We start from the raw sequence: 20,603 nt of genomic DNA, 5'->3' as shown, positions 1-20,603 counted from the left end.
TTTGAGAGTGATGCAACTTCTACTGATTCCCACAAGATTCTTCTCTGTTCTGCATGTTTGAACTAGTCACAATATGCATGCTTTGTGTAATAAAAAAATACAACAAAGTTATTTTGATTATACAAAAGTATCAAATTAAAAAACATAAAAGTTAGAAATAAAAATCAAAACTGTCTTGCTGTTACTTTGGCACTGAAAATATTCAATTCAGATTTATCTTGAAATCAGAGGGTTTTGTTTTCTCTGTTTTGTTTTACTGTGTCTATAAAAGCTACTTAATTTTAAGAATACTGAAAAAACTCCCTCTTTACAATATCTATTCTGGTTCATTTCTGGACTAGCTGTACTATAATTTAATGGCTTGTATAGGGGCACCTGGGTGGCTCAGTTTTTAAGCGTCTGCCTTTGGTTAACGTCATGATCTCAGGATCTTGGGATCAAGCCCCACATCGGGGTCCCTGCTCAGTGGAGGGCCTGTTTCTCCCTCTTCCCCTGCCACTCCCCCTGCCTGTGCTCTCCTGCTTTATCTCTGTCAAATAAATAAATAAAATCTTAAAAAAATAAAATAATGTTTTGTATAACATTGAACATCTTTCATAGAAGTCCTGAGAATAAAGAAGTAAAGTAAAACACTTACCAAGTGTAGGAGAAACACAGTTGTAAAACTTTTGTAGGTCACATTCAATCCCATTTCCTTAAAAATAAGTGTAAACATAGAGACTTTATATTTTATGAAATAAGTGGTATAATGACAAAAATACCTTCCATCCATCAATCCGTCTGTCCGTCCATCCATCCATCCATCTATCTATCCATCCATCCATCCATCTGTCCATTCTTTTGCAAAACAAAACAAAACAAGACAAAACAAAAACTATGCAAACATGCTAATATCTAAATAAAATATACATTGGGAGGAAAAATAACAATGTTTTTATTTCCATGTTTCTTTTTTTCTCTGCCTCTATACTAATTTTAAAAATGTAGCTTGGAAATTTATAATTGTTTTCACATTTATCATCTCATCTGTTCAAGTAGCTGTAGAGGAGTAGGGTTTGGTTCACCTTCTGTCCTTCTCTCTCTATCCATTGACTGATTGATTTTTATTTTTTACGGTATTAGTTGAAGGATGCACAACATCTTTTTGTGTGCTTTCTGTTTCTTGTTTTATTTCTATTTAAATTCCAGTTAGTTTCCATACAGTGTAATATTAACATCAGGTGCACAATTTAGTGATTCAACACTTAACATCCATTGATCTAAATATATATACACAAACTCGTACACCTGGTGGGCTGCTTTTCTAGTGGTCAGATAAGTACCAATATTATTAATCACTGGCTGTGGACCTTGAGAGGAAATTGTAAAATCAATATGGAGCAGAGCTGAGTTTGATCCTAGGCTGATTCTAAAACTTTAGTCATTGCACCTTAACACAGATACTTGTCTATTGCTATAACCCTTGTGGTCCCTAGGGTTAGTCACAGTGTTTACTCAATGCTCTTGCAAATAACCAAGAGGGATTGTCTATTTACAAGTTGTAGATAAACTTGGCTTACTATGAGGATGTTTCTTGGTAAGGGAAATGAAAGAAGCAAAAAGAAAAAAAATCTACTTCCAGCATTAAACTTATTTTAAAAAGTTCTCTTTTCCAAAGTATGCTTTGCTTCTTCCAATGATATTTGTCCTGTTACAAAGAACAATGATATTTTGGAAACAATCCATATCCAAAAAGCAGATTTTGGGGATTGCCTTTGCAAATTGTTAGTGGAGGTACTTTAGTTACTTCAATTAATGCCTATAGATCTCAATTTCATCATCTATAAGTAGATTCAGAAGGATATGTGAGGAACAAACTAAATAAAATATCATTTTGAAGGCACTTGGTATATGCTAAAGTTCATAAAAATGCCATGCTTTGTATTTTATAGTTCATCTTGTCTAGTTTCTGGTCCATATTTGTTATCCAGTTCTATTTGCAAGGAATAATACATTTTAAAATTGTAAACATTATAATCCATTCACCAATTCAGATGTTTCCCCCCAGAAACTTTGGAAAGATAATTGGCCATGACAAATCAGATCCAGCATGAGCGTTTTACAGAACGAAAGTTTCGAATAACCAGAATTCTAGAAAAAAGGAAGTGGTGATTCTCCAAATTCTAAGAAGCAATTTGTTAAGTAGGCATGGCATTGGTCTGTGTGTGAGAGATAGTGTGTGTATGTGTATGTGCGCACCTGTATGTGTGAGATGGGCCACAACAGCCAATTAAAAAAAAATTAAACTGGTATTGCCTTTAACCCACTCTGTCTTTCTTTATGTTTTTGCTGGCCAGGGGGTATGAGACAAATCTGAATAAAAATAACCAGGCTTATATAGAATGTATTCTGTATCAGGCCACTTACATGTTTCAAACCACTTACATGCTTCTTTCATCTGTATGACAATCCTCTAAGGTAGGACACTGTTAGGATTCTCCCCCATTTTATAAGAAGTACAGAGAGGTTTAGTCTAAGGAGAGGAAAACTTGCGTAGCTGAGATGAGCAGCCTGGTTCAGTGTCCAGCTCTGACCCACCCACTCTGCTCTATGGCCTTCTTCAGTGTTTGCTGCTGATGTCCCTGGCTCTGGAAATGTTCCAGATTGTTCACAAAGGGAGCCTGGAGTTTGTTTGTTTGTTTTCTGACGATAAAGAAAAGAATTTCCCAATAATGACATATTCAGGGTTGATTCACATTTTTATAGATGATCTAATTTTTCTTTCAAATTGAGAAAATGGGGACAATCAATCTTAGATACTTAAGAGTACCCAATTTTACATCCTGGAAATAAGAACTGGAGACTAGCTTGACTTTCTTTTCTTTCCTGGAAATCTCTGGCCTGTTTCCACGATTTAAGATCTGTTGGTGGGGGTTATACGTGTCAAGGAGATGACTTTCTGACATAGATTTCATAAGAATGGAAAACAATTTTATGGTATGTTATTTTCCATGATTCGAGTTAAGCTTGCATAAGAGGAAATTTGTCATTCTTTATTTACCAGGAAGCAGAAAAGGTAAACATCCACATTGTTCTTGTATATGTTGAGCTTTACATTCCTTCAAGCAACCAGAAGTGCTATAGCTACTAAAATTCTGTAGCTTGATGTTAGGATTGCATTCTCCCCAGGGGTATTCTTGATGAACTGTCTAAGAGAAAATAAACACGTGGCTCAGGAGGTATATCTGAGACAATCCACACATTTCCATTCCAATAAGAGAAGCTAATATATATTTTTTTACTTTTCTCTTGGAGCTCTTTGATACTTTCTTTTTTTTAATTGACTACATTTGCCTGCATTGCTTACTCTTTTAGCCTGAAAATCCCCAAAGGTAAATATAACAGTGGTCCTTTAACACATATCCCAAATGCTCTGTACCTAAAATGAATCAATAAAATCAGACAGACTGACTGCTCTAAATATTAAATCACGTAATAAAAAATAGTATCATTTATGGAAATAACATGTTACCATATTCATAGGTCCACCCACAAAACACCAATCAAAATGACAGGCAAAAAATCTTTTACTGAGCACTTACTATGTGCCAGGCAATATGGTAAATGGTTTTTTAAAAAAAATATTTAAGATTTTATTTATCTGTTTGAGAGAAAGAGAGCACAGGAGAAGGGGCAGAGGGAGTGGGGAGAGAGAACCTCAAGCAGATTCCCCCCTGAGTGCAGAGCCCAGCATGGGGCTCCATCTCAAGACCCAGAGATCATGAGCTGAAATCAAGAGCTAGATGCATAGCCTACTGAGCCACCTAGGCGTCCTGGTAAGTGCTTTCTTGTTGTTGTTTCACTTAAACGTTGTAGTTGCTATAATAACTACGAAAAAAATGTCTTTTTCTCAGAGAGAGGAGATAGAATTTCAGGACAGTAATTAAGGAAATTGTAGAGCAAGCGGCTGGCAAATGGGAATCCACGACATGCCTGACTCCAATATTCCTTGCTCTTCCCACTTATTTTTCTTCTTCCCAGAACATCCCATTGAGATAAAGCACAATTCAACAACTTGGGGTTCTCTTCATATTTACTGATCCTTTCCATTTCTAATGAAATTTGAAGTTACCTTGAATTTTCCAGGCTTCCCAGCTTTTATTTATATTGTACATGTGAATTCACTGATATTACTACATAGGTACCTCCTAGTAATGGAAAAGAATCTGAAATGAAGCGAAATGTAAAACTTCCAGAGGTCTTCTAATGGCATGGCAGAAAGAGGTTTCTAGTGGAAGTATTATTTGGGTGTATATCCATTTATTACCCTACTTGACTCCGTCAAATTCTAGACCTTGTGTATCTATTTACCTTGACTTGGCGGATTGTTACTCGGGCATGCATTCCTACAGGTGACGACAAGCCTAAGCCATCAATCTGCGGCACCTTCTTTGGTGAATGGATAACAAAGATGATTCCAGCATCAACAAAACCAAGGGCTGGGTCATCAGTGAATTCCTCCTGAAAGAAATGACCCCAAATTTTCCCCAGTGACAAACATATCAATTCTACACAAGTTCAAGATTTCATTTTATTATCTCGTGATAGCATTTGACCTACTTAAAATTAAATATTTCCGAACAATATCAAATTTCTTTTTATATGCAAACTGAAAAATAAGCCCCTAAGATGTACTTTTCATGGTTGAATCACATGTCAAGGAGTTAACAGTTTCCATAGATTACCTTCGCCTTACATGAATACCATAGAACATATCATGACTGCTAATTGTCTGATTTCCCAGGGTACTCTCTTCCCCTTGTGGTCTTTTAGTTGCTTCTTTCTTGCCTATTCGCTTCACTTTGTTTGTTTTAGAAAATCATTTGGCTCCTTTCTTCTTCTTGCAGTTAAAATCTCTGGCCTTATTTAAAATTGAAATTCATATCCCCCAAGAGTGAAGACATACACTATGTTTTTAACACCAGTGCTCGTCAATAAATCCTAGACCAGATGAAAAAAAAGAACCCTAAACTTGTGGTATCTTGTTATTAAAGATCTTTCTTGACTTACAGTGAGGTTACATACTGATAAGCCCACTGTAAAGAAGAAATATCATAAACCAAAAATGCATTTAAGACACCTAATTTACAGAATATCATAGCTTAGCCTAATCTATCTTAAACATGTTTAGAGCACTCACTTTATCCCAGAGCTGGGCAAAATTATCTAACACAAAACCTCTTTATTAGTAGAATGTTGAACATCTCGTGTAATTTATTGCATATGAAACCAAAAGTGAGAACCAGAATGGTTCTATGGGTGTAGTATGATTGCAAGTGTATCAGTTACTTACCTGGTGATAGCGTGGCTAGCTGAGAGCTACCTCAGCCCAACATCATAAGAGATTGTCCCACATATCATTAGACCAAGAAAAGATCCAAATTCAAAATTTGAAGTATGACTTCGACTGCATGCATATCCCTTTTGCACCATTTGTAAGGTTGAAAAATTATAAGTGGAGACATTGTTAAGTCAGGGACTGTCTGTAGATATAATTTCAGATTATAAGACGAAAGAAAGGGTTTGGGAATATGATGATATTTTTCCATGAATGGATCAACTGCATATGTAATTACACTTAATAAACATGCTTAATATTCTGTTTGTAGCTCAGGACCCTGTTTCTCCTCAGTCTGTTATGACTCTTTAAGAAACCCTCAACTGGGCGTGGCGTCATGGCGCACCTGCTCCGTGCGCTCTGGGGTTTGCCCTTTCGAGGGGCGCCCCTGCGGGCCGTGAGGGGCCGAGCCGTCAGCGGTGGCTCGGGGGTCGATCCCGAGGACCCAGGTTCTCTTACGAAGCATGAGCCGTCCCTCAGCAAGGGCGAATGGCGAAGGAAGCTGACTCCAGAGCAGTTCTATGTCACTCAAGAAAAAGGGACCGAACCACCTTTCAGTGGAGCCTATCTGAATAACAAGGAGTCAGGAATGTATCACTGTGTATGCTGTGACAGCCCACTCTTCAGTTCCGACCACAAGTACTGCTCCGGCTCCGGGTGGCCTGCGTTTTCCGAGGCACACGGGGCGTCTGGCTCTGATGAAAGGGACGCGAGCATCCTGAGGCGTGTGGACACCTCATTAGGATTAACTCGCACCGAGGTTGTGTGCAAACAGTGTGAAGCCCACCTTGGCCATGTGTTTCCTGACGGACCTGGGCCTAGTGGTCAGAGGTTTTGCATCAACAGTGTGGCCCTGAAGTTCAAACCAAGGAGACACTGACCATCTCCAAGAATCCCTTTCTGTCACCACTGCTTCATTTACACCCTCAATTTTCAGTGTATGTTGAATGACTTGTTTTATTTACTACCAAAGTAAGCTAAGTTTGTGCTGGCACCAAGCAAGTCCCCACTTCTGTATCGGATTTGCCTGGAATCAACCCAACCCCAATTCCAACGTGGAGGGTGGAATTTCACAGAATGGCAAAGGGGCAGCCATTTCCATCCAGTTGACTTCTGTAGGCTTTGCCTGTGACCAGAGGGCATGACTCTTTGGGGACAGTAAGAAACTAATGGACTACAAGCCAGAAATTCCTACAAAACTACCCAGAACTTTCCATTGCTCTAAGTCCTTTGTGGACATATGTAGGTGATGGATCAAGAGAAAAGAGGAAGGAAATATGGGATTAGAGTAATCTACAATCCCAGCATTGAAAGAAGTACCGAGGACTTGGACTGTGGCAGAGCCGCATTTGGGGGGCATACATGGTGATCAATGGGATGCGTGATTCTTCTTCAAAATTTTAGAATGTCTTGAACATTCTGATTCATCCTTTCTACCGGCAAATAAGTTCCAAGGAGAGTTTGTTAGATTTCAGTGATAACGAGTAAAAGTGGCTACAAAGTTAAGTTTAAACATGTTCAAATAAAATATTTAGTAAAAAAAAAAAAAAAAAAAAAAAAAAGAAACCCTCAACTGGCTAGTGTGGGCAAGTATTTAAGAGCTATTTACTTATGGAATATTACTTTGCGTTTGCAGATTTTAATTGCATTCTAAAAATATTTGGGAAATTCTAGCTTGTAAAATTCATAATATAATATCTAAACAGACTATATGGCTAGTATTTAAGTGTCCTGAAAATATAAATAAAATATAAGTACAAGTAAATATTTTAGATAAGACTATATATATGTGTGTGTATATATATATATGCACACACACACATACACACACATGCACTATACTGTTGCAGTACTGTGTTAGGACAAAAGTATCTTGAGTGGGATACAGAGGAAGTTATGAAACATGCCTTAAAGAAAAACTCTTTGAAATTAGCCCATGGCCTTATTCATTTGAATTGAGAGGTAAGATACTTTAATGGGATTTTGGGAAACCAGGTTTACTTCTTAACCTCACATTAATCATATAACTTTGGATGCCGAATTTATTAGCATTTAAGAATCTTCATACATAAAACCGTAATAATGAAGCAGAATATCCCTGAATGTATAATACTAAAAACAGTTGTGTAAGATACAACATAAGAATTACTCTTGGAGGGGAGAGCTACACCAAGTACCCTTGAAAGCTGACAACCACTGTATTCCTTAGGTTTCTGGACATCTGCCTCTCAGGCCTAAACACTTAAAGACTTCTTGGACCAATTACAAGTCTGTAGAAACTAGGCTAGGCAGTCAATTTATACAGCATTCTTTATACAATGAGTATTTTTTTAGTCATCCTTTAGTCATCCTTTAGATTCCATGGTTTGTCAAATGTGCATGCATGACTTCTTTCTAAAACATGTTACCTTTTTTACATAAAAGTCTTTCTAAAAATATTATTAAAATACATAAAGTCATTTTAAATTAACTATATACATTGTGGTTGAGAAACTTCTGGCTTCCTTATTTTGTGGTGTGAACATTTCTGGAGCCATGAAAATGATGGTCAGTAGTATAGTTAAAAATGTCCCGATTATGCCTCTAAATTTTAATTTTTTAATCTCTATGTCAATATTTGCATCCATGGGACTTCAGGCTAGGTTAACAAAAACTGAAATAATACCAACTGTGGGACCAATATGACAGGGCAAAATATTTTGATCAAATCTTTTGAAACCTCTGCACATTCTTATTTGTTTGATGCCTGGCAAGGTTTAAGAAAGTTCAGTACCTGATTGACGTTGAAGAGCAAGCTTAAGCCTCTTCCAGAGACACTCACTTTTTCCTTTGCTTGAATATTTTCACCATGATTAAAAGTAAAACAATTTCCATATTCAGTGAAGACATGTGCAAAGTCCTCAATATGAAAATGAACCAAATGAAATGTAATTAGTTAGGTATTTTGGCGACTTTTGAAGTTGAAGTTGTTCTAACTTTAAAAAAAATCAGATGTCTAAATGAGAATGCAGAAATATCAGAAAGAAGAGGTAATGTGGTGATTCTGGAATCACATAAAGGATAAAAATAGGATAGGATAGGAAAAAGCCTATTCTGAAGCCAGTCCTACTCTCAAGAGTTCCCTGTTAATTAACTGTTACCTCATTAACAGTTTTTTTTTTAATATCCTTGTGTCAATCTATATGTGATTATCTGAGATTTTTTATGTAAATAAACATGTTTTTAAAAATTATTTGTTGTGATTTAGTAAGGATTCATGGAAGCATGTATTCTTACCTAGGGAGAAGGCTCTTTGAGGGTTCCCTCCGCCACCACCATTGGTATCCTCCAAATGCCAATACCACATAGGCACCCATATGATAAAAACTGGGCCAATCTGAATACCCTATTCCCTCACTTCAGTAACTGGTTTAGGAACTGACATGTGTCCTATACAAAGCTAATCAGTCTTGCATGGAATTATTAAGAGGATACTGGAGTGTTAACATATGATAATGAGAAGTGAGGGTTGTCAGCAATCATCATGGCTCTGTGAGGAGAATTCACACAGAGGAAAAACTAATGTGAGTCACAAGATATAAAGAGAGAGAGAATGTTAGTGATATTGTCAAAGTGTCTTGGTTGAGCCTATTCTGAAGCCAGTCCTACTCTCAAGAGTTCCCTGTTAATTAACCCGATGCATTCTTTCTACTCTTTTGTTTTCAGAGGTAGGTTTCTGTAAGTTGCACCTGAAAAATTCCTGTCTAATACATGTCTAATACAAACTTTCTTGGTGACAAGTTTGAGCATTTGTTTATTAAATAACAAGCAGCATAGAAGAAATTCTTATCTACATTAAGAGTTTGAAAAGGGCTTCATCTCAGTCAGGTGTCTGTCAAGAATTTTTTTTTTTTTTTTTGGTCTATGCGCTAAGGAAGCCTACCAGAAGAATAAGGAATTGTGTCTCAGAATCATGAATTTGTGACATTTACTTGGAATCATCTAGCAACACCTGTTACAGAACTGCTCCTACTAGAAACATGGTGTCAGAGTCCCTACATATCCCTTTGCTAATAGTTTCCAGGGATATCCAACACTTTCTCTGAAATGTAGACTAATCACATAAAGGATAAAAATAGGATGTTATGAGTGATTAGGGAAATATATGTACTTTGCACAGTCAAATGCTGTGAAATGCTTTCTATAGCCTTCAAGCAAAAAAAAAAAAATCTCAATGTTGGTTCCTTAATGATAATAAAAATGCTATCTTGGAATATGTTATTGAAGAATGGTAAATATTAAAATATTCCTTTACATTGGGGCACCTGGGTGCCTCAGTGGGTTAAAGCCTCTGCCTTCGGCTCAGGTCATGATCCCAGGGTCCTGGGATCGAGCCCCACATCGGGTTCCTTGCTCAGCAGGAAGCCTGCTTCTCCCTCTGCCTCTGTTTGCCACTCTGTCTGCCTGTGCTCACTCTTTCTGACAAAAAATAAATAAATAAATAAAAATTTAAAAAAATAAAATAAAATAAAATCTTTAAAAAAATATTCCCTTGCATTAATTTTTTTGGAGATTATCCTGCAACAAAGTTAATCAAAGATTTCTGTTCTCTAGCTTCTCTTACCTAATCACTTGGAAAAAGAAGTATGTTTCATGTGTATTCTATACCCCATGATGTAATAAGGCTGAACTAATGAAATAGCCTCTTTCAGCAAATTTTGTTTGATTCTCTGTGGAAGTAAACTTCATCTCCGTGTGAAACAGTACAGTGCAGTAGTTTATTATGTTGATGATATTTGAAGAAATATCAAATTGTTACCTGTGGGCCACATGGCTTTCCAAAAAAGTCACATTCTAACAGTGTGCTACTGTTGAGATAAAAACCATTTTTTTTTACAAACTCTGTAATGCTGAAGTTTTGATGACTTGTGAGAAAATCAATAGCATCTTTAAAGCCAGTGTAATTGGATCTGATTTCCTGAAGATGGAGAACTTTGTAGACAATATTCCATAAGAAAAAAATAATACCAAATTTGGCTGCAGCTTCTGTTTGGAACCTATTAGGGGAAAAAAAGGCAATATTTAGCATAGCAAAGACTGTCTATTAACTAGAGGACAGACACCAAAAATCTGGGCCCTATCAGCTTCTCCAGCTTATCTAAAGTTAACTTCTCCTTCATTCATACATTTAGGGAAAACTGAATTCCTAAGAGGTCTTTGCCACATCTGAAATCTGCTTTGCATTTGTACTTGTCATTTCAATTACCTAGAAGACTTTACAGACCTAGATCTGGATACATCCTAATGGATCTTCAAGACCCAACATGAAGAGAGAAGTGGGAGTGTAAAGTTGCTAAGAATATAGACTCAGGAGCCAGATTTCCCAGGTTCGAATCCTAGCTCTGTCATTGTGGCTTTGTACTCTGCCAAAGCAGTTATGTTGGAATTATTTTCCAACATCTTCCTTGTGTATATCTGGTTACGATAGTAGAATAAGAACTTCAGTCTCAGACGTACTTTCTGGTACATCTCCTGACTCAACTTGTTGATATGGGGTAACAGCCAGGACTGGAGCTCTTCCTGCTTCCTTCTGCTGCTTCAACGCTCAGATCAAATCAAAGTGCGACCTGGAGAAGGTGCCAGTTCATCCTGCATGTGGCTTACCCTACCGAGATCAGGGGTGGCAGAGAGACACACCTTTCTAGTTCCTATTTCTTCCTTCCCTTCAGATCTGTTTTCCTTTCTGACTGCTGATCTTGATGATTTCAAGCCCAACACCAGAAACGGAGGCAAGAGACTTACAAAAACTGCTTAATCAACCCCAACGTATAGTGGACTTAATCCTTATACTAAATTCATTCTGTGTCACTCATAGGGCTCTTGTTCTCCAAGGAAGCCCTGATTGTTACAGCCAATGAGTGACTTCATCTCACTGTGACTCAGTTTTCTCACTTGTAAAATCAGGGTATGTTAAAAGCCTACCTCAAACTGTTATTTTGATGGTCAAGTTATTTTTCTTAAAGCATTTAGAAATGTGTCTGGAATATAGTGAAAGTTATGTAAACATTCATGAAATTAATGCCCCCCATCACTGTCCAAGTATTTTCCTGGCAATTAAAGGAGAAGGAATCTATTCACCCTAACTACAGTAAGTAATCTGTGATTCCCTTCTTTCACTGAGCAATTTCCACATTGCCTTGTGTATAGTTGTTTATTTGCATACACCATATACTTTCCAAAATATGATTAATATTTTCATATTTTGAGTATTATAAACCTTGAAACTTAACAAATACTCTTCATTCAAATTTGTTGTTAGAAAGCATAGAACGAGGAGTGTATTCTTGCTTGCTAAGTACACAGAGCCATGTGGTGCTGGGTTTGTGTAAATGTGACCTCACTCCTGGACTTCCTTTCTGTCCCAGATTTTATATTTTATCTTCACTTTCTCTTATCTTTCATGTAATTTTGCTTTCTCCTATAAGCCACATTAAACCCTTTCTCAGTCAAGGTAGAGTATACATACAAAACATGGAAAATAAAAAACACACCCAAACCAGCATCATACATCTTTTTAGAGGTGAGAAACCATTTTCACGGTCAGGTCCGAGTAGAATCTCTTATTTAACCAGCTATAAGCCTTGAAGGCCTGTCTAAATCCACCAGCCTATGTTCTACATTCTTATGCATATCCTCCTCTGACTTCCCCTTTCCTTACAGACACTATTAACCCATGGTGGTATTCTACCTGATAAGAGTATACCCAAAAACCTTGCTTTTCTTGGTCAGCAGTGTTCCTAGTAATCTTTGAGGAGTTAACAGTCTACATTTGCAAGCGATTTGGGAGGGGGATCACAGTGGCAGCCCTAATTGAGGGATGGACCTTGAACTTCTTTCAGCTTTCCATCTCTCTGAATGATGACACTATGCCAGGGATCTGCTCCAAAACCCTGCAACTTTGGGGTTTCTACCCAGGCTGAGAGTCAATACTACTTCCCATGATGTTCATTGGATTCTTTTCAAAACAATTATGCAGAGAAATGAAGTAATTTTCACATGTGTAGGAGGTATAAATACAATAGATAAATAGGGTTAAAGGGAGGACGTTTTAAAATACTTTTTTAATTGTGTTATGTTAGTCACTATACAGTACATCATTAGTTTTTGATGTAATGTTCCATGATTCATTGTTTTCGTATAACACTGGGTGCTCTCTGTAATCCATGCCCTCCTTAATACCCATTACCAGGCTCACCCATCCTCCTACACCTCCCTTCTAAAACCTTTTGTTTGTTTCCCAGAGTTCATAGTCTCTCATGGTTCGTCTCCCACTCTGATTTCTCCCCCTTCATTTTCCCCTTCTCTTAACGTCCTCCATGCTATTCCTTATGTTCCACAAATAAGTGAAACCATATGCTAATTGACTTTCTCTGCTTGATTTATTTCACTTAACATAATCTCCTTCAGTATCATCCCTGTTAATACAAAAGTTGGGTATTCATCCTTTCTGATGATTGAGAAATAATCCATTGTGTATATAGACCACATCTTTTTTATCCAATCTCTGTTGAAGGACATCTTGGCTCTTTCTATATATTGGATATTGTGGCCATTGATGTTATGAACATTGGGGTTCATATGGCCCTTCTTTTCACTACATCTGTATCTTTGGGGGTAAATACCCAGTAGTGCAATTGCAGGGTCATAGGATAGCTCTATTTTTAATTTTTTGAGGAACCTTCACACAGTTTTCCAAAATGACTGCGCCAATTTGCATTCCCACCAACAGTGTAGGAGAGTTCCTTTTCCTCCTCAGCCTCTCCAACATTTGTTGGTTCTTGCCTTGTTGATTTTTGCTATTCTAATTGGTGTAAGGTGGTATCTCAGTGTGGTTTTGATTTGAATCTCCCTGATGGCTAATGATAATGAACATTTTTTCATGTGTCTGTTAGCCATTTGTATGTCTTCTTTGGAGAAGTGTCTACTCATGTCTTCTGCCCATTTTTTGACTTGATTATCTGTTTTTTGGATGATGAGTTTGAGAAGTTTTTTATAGATCTTGGATATCAGCCCTTTGTCTGCAGTGTCATTTGCAAATATCTTCTCCCATTCCGTGGGTTGCCTCTTTGTTTTTTTGACTGTTTCCTTTGCCGTGAAGAAGCTTTCGATCTTGATGAAGTCCCAAAAGTTCATTTTCACTTTTGTTTCCCTTGACTTTGGAGATGTGTCTTGAAAGAATTTGCTGTAGCCAATGTCTAAGTGGTTACTGCTTATGTTCTCCTCTAGGATTTTGATGGATTCCTGTCTCACATTCAGGTCTTTCTTCCATTTAGAGTTTATCTTTGTGTATGGTGTGAGAGAATGGCCCAGTGTCATTCTGCATGTGGCTGTCCAGTTTTCCCAGCACCATTTATTGAAGAGATTGTCTTTCTTCTATTGGATATTTTTTCCTGCTTTGTCAAAGATTATTGACAATAGAATTGAGAGTTGATATCTGGGCTCTCTATTCTGTTCTGTTGGTTTATATGTCTGTTTTTGTGCCAGCACCATGCTGTCTTGGTGATCACAGCTTTGTAATATAACTTGAAATCAGGCAGTGTGATGGCCCCAGGTTTGTTTTGCTTTTTCAAGATTTCCTTGGAGATTTAGGGTCTTATCTAGTTCCATTTAAATTTTAGGATTGTTTGTTCCAGCTTTTTGAAAAACACCATTGGTATTTTGATTGGGATGGTGTTGAAAGTATACATTGCTCTGGGCAGCACAGACATTTTAACAATGTTTATTCTTCTGATCCATGAGCATGGAATGTTTTCTTTAAAAAAAAACTTTATTACACCATAATAGTTGAGACCATGAGGGTGATCTAGGCGATGAACTAGACTTAATGGATAAAGCTACCAATATTTGGAACAAAGGAAGTAAAAAAAGTTATGAGACATATCGTTCAGTGTAACACCAAAGTGTCTTGCTCTGAGTGTATTTTTGACTTAAATCCGAATTTCTAAACCTGCCCAAGTCTATTCTTTTAGAAATCTTGCTTAGAGTTTGCCATACTCTTTTATTTAACATATGCTGGTAAGAGGCAAAGAAAATAGTAATAAGAATGTGTTGTTTTGTTTCAATAAGTTAATAATTGATAGCCAGTTAATGAATGCATGTGCTAACGCCTCTAACTACACATCCCCAGATTTTGTGACCCAAATGCATACATTTCGTCTGATGTCCAAATTGATGCTTGACTCAGACCTTCATTGGATCCCATCAAAACTGATGTAAGTCTAGCATGTGTTAGCAAGAAATATATATTTTACAGATCATTTTATGGAGAGGAAAAATAGAGAAGAATGTCTGCTGTTTGGATTCTCCTACAAGAAAATGTAAGTATCTTATAGTACTCTATGAAAATAAAATCTTTGACATGTGCCCATTTCATTTTTGTATAAGAGTCATGATTTTATCTTTTATTTAAAATCCCTGGGGCCCCTGTGTGGCTCAGTCAGTTAAGCAGTAGCCTTCAGCTCAGCTCATGTTCCCGCCTGGAATTGAGCCCCACATTGGAGTCCCTGCTCAGCAGGGAGCCTGCTTCTCCCTCTCCCACTGCCTGCCACTCTCCTACTTGTGCTCTCTTTATCTCTTTGTCAGATAAATAAATAAAACCTTTAAAATCCCTTACCTCATATTTAAGCAGTAGGTTTGGAATAAACAAAGAAGCACAGTGACTACTGTGAAGATAAACAGAACTCAAGTTATTCATTCTAGTACAATAGCTCAAATAACATCCGAATTCACTCTATCCCATCATTATTTCTGGTTTTATTTTTTATTTATTTTATTTCTGTCTTTAGTAGAAGAAAACAAATTTCAGAGGTGTGTTTTTTTCCCCAAAATATAATATAATGGAAATTCGTGATTAATTTTATGCTGAAGATAGTTTAGTGAACATGTTTGACACAGGAACATCTGAGAATCACTAGAATAGGTCCCACAGGAACAAAACCAAAAGCAATCTTGAAATTCCTGGAATGTATTGTGAGGTGTGATTTTTATAAATCTCTGGCAAATGTATCCTGATGAGTTCAAGTCATTGTTTTGTGGTAAAGAAATTTTCAGGCTTAAAATTTGTAAGTATTTTTCAGTCAAATGTGAATGAAATAATACCAACAAGTCCAGCTGTGTTGAATATTGAACAAGAATATATAAAGAAGGCAATTTTGATGAAACCATTGACAAATTTGCAAAAGGCTGAAAAATGGAAGCTACAGTGCTAAAATTATTCATCACACTAACAGATCCAAAATAAAGGTCTTCCTTTTTATTTCAAAAATACATTAATGTTAAAAATTATCAGTGTATTATTTCTTTCCTATTTTTGTACTATATTTACTTAATTAAAAATTTAGAACAAATACATATAGGCCATTATTGCTGTATGTTTAATTTCATATTGTAACTGAAAATAATTTTGTTATATAAAGGAGGGGAATGTTACAAAAATTATTTACTCTAGGCTGTCATATACATTGCACTGGCCCCTGGTACCCATGGTAAAAAGTAAACCCTTCCTGGGCACCTGGGTGGCTCAGTTGTTGGGCGTCTGCCTTTGGCTCAGGTCATGATCCCAGGGTCCTATGACTGAGGCCTTCACTAGGCTCCCTGCTCAGTGGGAATCCTGCTTCTCCCTCTCCCACTCCCCCTGCTTGTGTTCCCTCTCTCTCTGTGTCTCTCTCTGTCAAATGAATAAATAAAATTAAAAAGAATTAAATTCTTCCTAATAATCTGAGATCTCTTGGCAAAATTTCCTCAACTCAGGTATTGATTCCTGCTAATAAGTTAGTTTAGCAAGAGTACAGACATTAGGAGCGAACAGCAGACATCTTTTTCAGTCCCTAACTAGTAACTTTAAGGAAACTGCAACGGTACACCTTACTTTCTCTCATGTGAATTGGAGGCAATGCAGTTTAGAATAATGGTCTTCAAATTGGGATGTGTAGACCTGAGGATACCCGTGTACAGACAATTTTAAGGGAATAAATTTCCAGATCTTCAACTTTCACATGAGGTTCAAAAAGAGACTGCCTTCACAATTGTGTTTTTCCCATTTATGAAAGACTTTTTACCTGTCACCCATCAAATCCTAGCTTATAATAATGCATTCTGGTATCTGTTAAACTCAGGGCTTCTAATAGACCCATACACAATTAAATTGTACCTTACTTCAGAAAAGACTCTAAGAATTAATCAAGGCTCCTTAAATTTTTCTTGCTTTGTCATGCACATATTTCTGATTAGGGTGAAGCTTGGCATTAGACACAAGGTGTTTGAGCCCTTGCTAGGACTTTCTGAATTGAGAAAAGCTATAGTAGGGCATCTTGGCTCTTTCCACTGTTTGGTGACTGTGGCCATTGCTGCTGTGAACATTGGGGTACAGGTTGCCCTTCTTTTCACCACATCTGTATCTTTGCTGTAAGTACCCAGTCATGTAATTGCAGGGTCATAGGGTAGCTCTGTTTTTAATTTCTTAAGGAATCTCAACACTGTTTTCCAAAGCGGCTGCACCAACTTGCATTCCCACCAACAGCATAAGAGGGTTCCCTTTTCTCTAAATCATCTCCAACACACGTTGTTTACTGTCTTGTTAATTTTTGCCATTCTAACTGGTGTAAGGTGGTTATCTCAATGTGTTTTGATGAATGAACATTTTTTTCATGTGTCTAGTAGCCATTTGTATGTCTTCTGTGGAGAAGTGTCCATTCATGTCTTCTGCCCATTTTTTAAAGTGATTGTCTGGTTTTTGAGTGTTGAGTTTGAGGAGTTCTTTTTAGATCTTGGGTATCAGTCCTTTGTCTGTAGTGTCATCTGTGAATATCTTCTCCCATTCTGTGGGTTGCCTCTTTGTTTTGTTGACTGTTTCCTTTGCTGTGCAGAAGCTTTTTATGTAATTAAAAAGAACAACAACAACAACAACTTTCTTCCTTCTGGAACACTCAACATGAAATCTACTCTCTTAACAATTTAAGTGTAAAAAACAGTATTGTTGATTATAGGTACAATGTTGCCCAGCAGGTCTCTAAAGCTTCTTCATCTTGTACAGTCATATAAACTTAATGCATAATGATTTCTAACTCCCCATTTCTGTTCCCTTTCCCTCAGTCCTTGGCAACCACCATTCTACTCTTTGGTTTTATGAATTTGATTATTTCAGATACATCACAAAAGTGGAATCATGTAGTATTTGCCCTTCTGCGACTGGCTGATTTTATTTAGCATAATGTCCTCAAGGTGTATCCATGCTGTTTCTCATTGCAGAACTTCCTTCTTCTTTAAGGCTAAATAATGTATCAGTGTATGCACATAACACATTTTTGTTTATCTGCTTATCTATCAATGGGCATTTAGTTTGTTTCCACATTTTAGGTATTATGGATACTATTGCAATCAGTACAGGAATGTTAGTATCTCTGTGATATCTTGTTTTAAATTCTTTTGGATGTATACTTAGACATGAAATTGTTGGATTATACAGTAAATCTATTTTCAATTCTTTGAGAAGCCTCTGCACTGTTTTCCATAGTGGGTGCTCCCTTGTGCATTACCACCAACAGTGTATGAATATTACAGTTTCTTCACATCCTCACCCACACTTGCTGTCTTTGTTTTTTGTTGTTGATTTTGGTTTTTGGTTGTTTGTTTTTTATTTGTTTTGTCCATCCTGACAGGTGGTATCTAATTGTGGTGTTTGCTTGCATTTCTCTAATGTTTAGTGACATTGAGAATTTTTTTTCATATACCTGCTGGCCATTTCTGTATCTTTTCTGAAGAAATGTCTATTTTAATCCTTAGTACATTTTTAAATTGGGTCATTAAGTTTTATGGGGATTTTTGTTTGTTTGCTTTGAGGTATAAGAGTTCTTGATAATTTTGAAGTTTTACCCCTTAATGATTGCTTTTTCAAACAAATAAAAAAAAATTTACCAATGATGATTGTTTCTCTAAAGAGAAGATCTGTGAAATTTTTCATACTACCATTCTCAAAATAGTATCTATGTTTTATTTTATAACAGATCTCTTCCACTAATCTTTGCTTGTATTAGAACACAGACCACTTAACATAGGCAATAGTACTGAAAATCTCTGGGGGAGGGGGTTGATTTGCTTTTACTCTTTGGGACCTTGATACACATCTTGATACCTATCTAGCAGTCACACAAATGTGCTATAATATCCAATACATATGGAACACCTGTCTGAGGAAGATCCCAGGAATGAGACAAAATGGTGTATATATTATCTCATCTAATGTAACAGCAAACATGTGTAGATAATATTATATAGTTATAATTTATACATACAAAAGTTGAAGCTCAGAAGATTGATCAGGGGTGGTTCTAGGAAATCACCACCACCACCCCCCAAAAAAATCCTACATGTGACCTTTCAGGCTCATCCATAGGAGGCAAGTATAGGGTTATCTCTGGAAGGCCTCAAGGGGAACGGCTACGCTCCTACAGGAGATGTAGTGTAGTTGTTGAATTGCTATTTTCTGGAGGGAGTTGTAGTTAAGGATTCAAGAATAGCAGAGCATTACCCCAAGTGACCTGAGCTCAGGGCCCTGTGTGACTGCACAGGTCCCAGGTTTGTGAAGCTGGTCTGCCTCTGTTATATTAAGGATCTAATCACAAATGCACTGGAACATGCCCTGTCTCTAAATTACTTTTGTACCGTTCTTCCTCATCTCCACCTAGAAACTGTTATTAAGCACATGTGTAGGGCATCCTTGATACTCGGACTTCCATGACACCCTGGACACAGCCTGTCCCTTGTGCTTTCAGAGCAACGATCATACATGTTGCATTGGGACTGTATATGCTTCTCTCCTTTTTTGCGAATTAACAAACTCTTTAAGTGCAAAGATCCAGACTTTTACATTGATCTAGCCACAGGGTTTGGTATGATGTCTAGTAAATAATTACAGAAAGAAAGACAGAATAAAAGAAAGAAGAAACCAAATAAGCTTCTTTCCCCTTCTATATTTGGGTTTTTAGGTATAATTTAAGAAGTTGATGGGTTTAGGTACATTAACTATCACATGATAAAACTCTATTGTCAGTGACACAAGAAAGGTTATATGAGCAATGTTGTAGAGACTTATTACTACTTAAAGAAGAATTTTTACCTGTTTAAATTGCAAAACGTCACAGCTGGGAAGTCAATCTTTTCGACATACTGAACCTCTATCGACGTCGTGGTGGGCCATGTGAAGTAGTTGACCAAGCGGCTGTAGATCTGCCATACAACGAGTGAGACTGAGCCCAAGACTACCACCAACCAGATCAGCTTGCGAATTTTGCTCTGGTTATGAACGATGTTGTGCACCCCGTGAAAGGAAGTGGAGATGGCAAAGTCATGGTCAAACTTCTTTCGATCAGTGGGAGAGGGCAGCGGTTTCTTTGAAAGGCATAGCTTTATCTTTTCCATGAGTCCTTAAGTTTACCAAAATATTGAACCAAACAAAAGTAATGAGTCAGAAATCCTTAATGCTATCTGTGAGAAACACAACTCTAAGAAGTTCAAACAGGTTACCCTTTTTAGGTTGGAATACATCAATATTCAAAATCCACCCTGGGTTACATGGTTTCTTTAGGCATCAGGAAGTAGAAGAATTGATAGCATGGGTCTGATCGAATGGGTGGCTTGCAACTCATAATCTTCAAAAAATTAGTTCTCATTTTTGAAATACAATTTCTCGGGGCACCTGAGAAACAGACCCGAAGTCTGCCATCAGCTCAGGTCAAGATCCCAGAGTCCTGGAATCTAGTTGGGGGGTGGGGGGAGGTCCCTGCTCAGCAGGGAGTCTGCTTCTCCCTCTCTCTCTGCCTCTCCCCTGCCACTTGAGTGACCCGTGAGTGTGCGCTTTCTCTCAAATAAACAAATAAAATGTTAAAAATAAATAAATGAATAAATAAAATACAGTTTCTTGTTGAAGAATCACAAGGTCCCTTAGATGTCACGAACACAACGAAGCTAATAAGTGGGGTTAAAGGGTAATAAGTGGGGTTAAAAGGCAACCTGACCTTCAGTTAATTTGGGTCCTACAGTAATGTATTGTGAGGCTGATCTTCTGTAGCTCCATAGGCTTCAAAACATGTCTATTTTGCTTCAGCTGGCTAATTTAGTCCAGAATATTTAAAGTTGTGTCATCAGTGAAGCAGTCTATCTTCAGACTCTTGAGAAAGTGAATTTTTTCCAA

General features: G+C 37.2%; 2 protein-coding genes across 2 annotated transcripts in view; one reads left to right on the top strand and one right to left on the bottom strand.

The window, feature by feature from the left end:
- Positions 1 to 19,831, bottom strand: part of ASIC5 (acid sensing ion channel subunit family member 5) — a 29,034-nt gene extending 9,203 nt beyond the window's left edge. Inside the window, exons 1-6 of the mRNA XM_032332701.1 lie at positions 19,530 to 19,831; positions 10,176 to 10,413; positions 8,151 to 8,276; positions 4,351 to 4,500; positions 3,041 to 3,188; positions 638 to 694 (exon numbers count right to left, since the gene is read on the bottom strand). Of these exons, the coding sequence (XP_032188592.1) occupies positions 638 to 694; positions 3,041 to 3,188; positions 4,351 to 4,500; positions 8,151 to 8,276; positions 10,176 to 10,413; positions 19,530 to 19,831 (1,021 nt within the window). The remainder of the gene's footprint in view (positions 1 to 637; positions 695 to 3,040; positions 3,189 to 4,350; positions 4,501 to 8,150; positions 8,277 to 10,175; positions 10,414 to 19,529) is intronic.
- LOC116584408 (methionine-R-sulfoxide reductase B2, mitochondrial-like) lies at positions 5,711 to 6,874 on the top strand. The gene has a single exon (XM_032332702.1). The coding sequence runs from the start codon at positions 5,715 to 5,717 to the stop codon at positions 6,255 to 6,257; it is 543 nt and encodes a 180-aa protein (XP_032188593.1). The 5' UTR covers positions 5,711 to 5,714; the 3' UTR covers positions 6,258 to 6,874.
- Positions 19,832 to 20,603: the final 772 nt, after the last annotated feature.

The sequence above is a fragment of the Mustela erminea genome, chromosome 2, assembly GCF_009829155.1.
Source record: "Mustela erminea isolate mMusErm1 chromosome 2, mMusErm1.Pri, whole genome shotgun sequence".
NCBI classification, from domain to species: Eukaryota; Metazoa; Chordata; class Mammalia; order Carnivora; family Mustelidae; genus Mustela; species Mustela erminea.
This window is presented reverse-complemented; position numbering and strand designations above follow the sequence as displayed.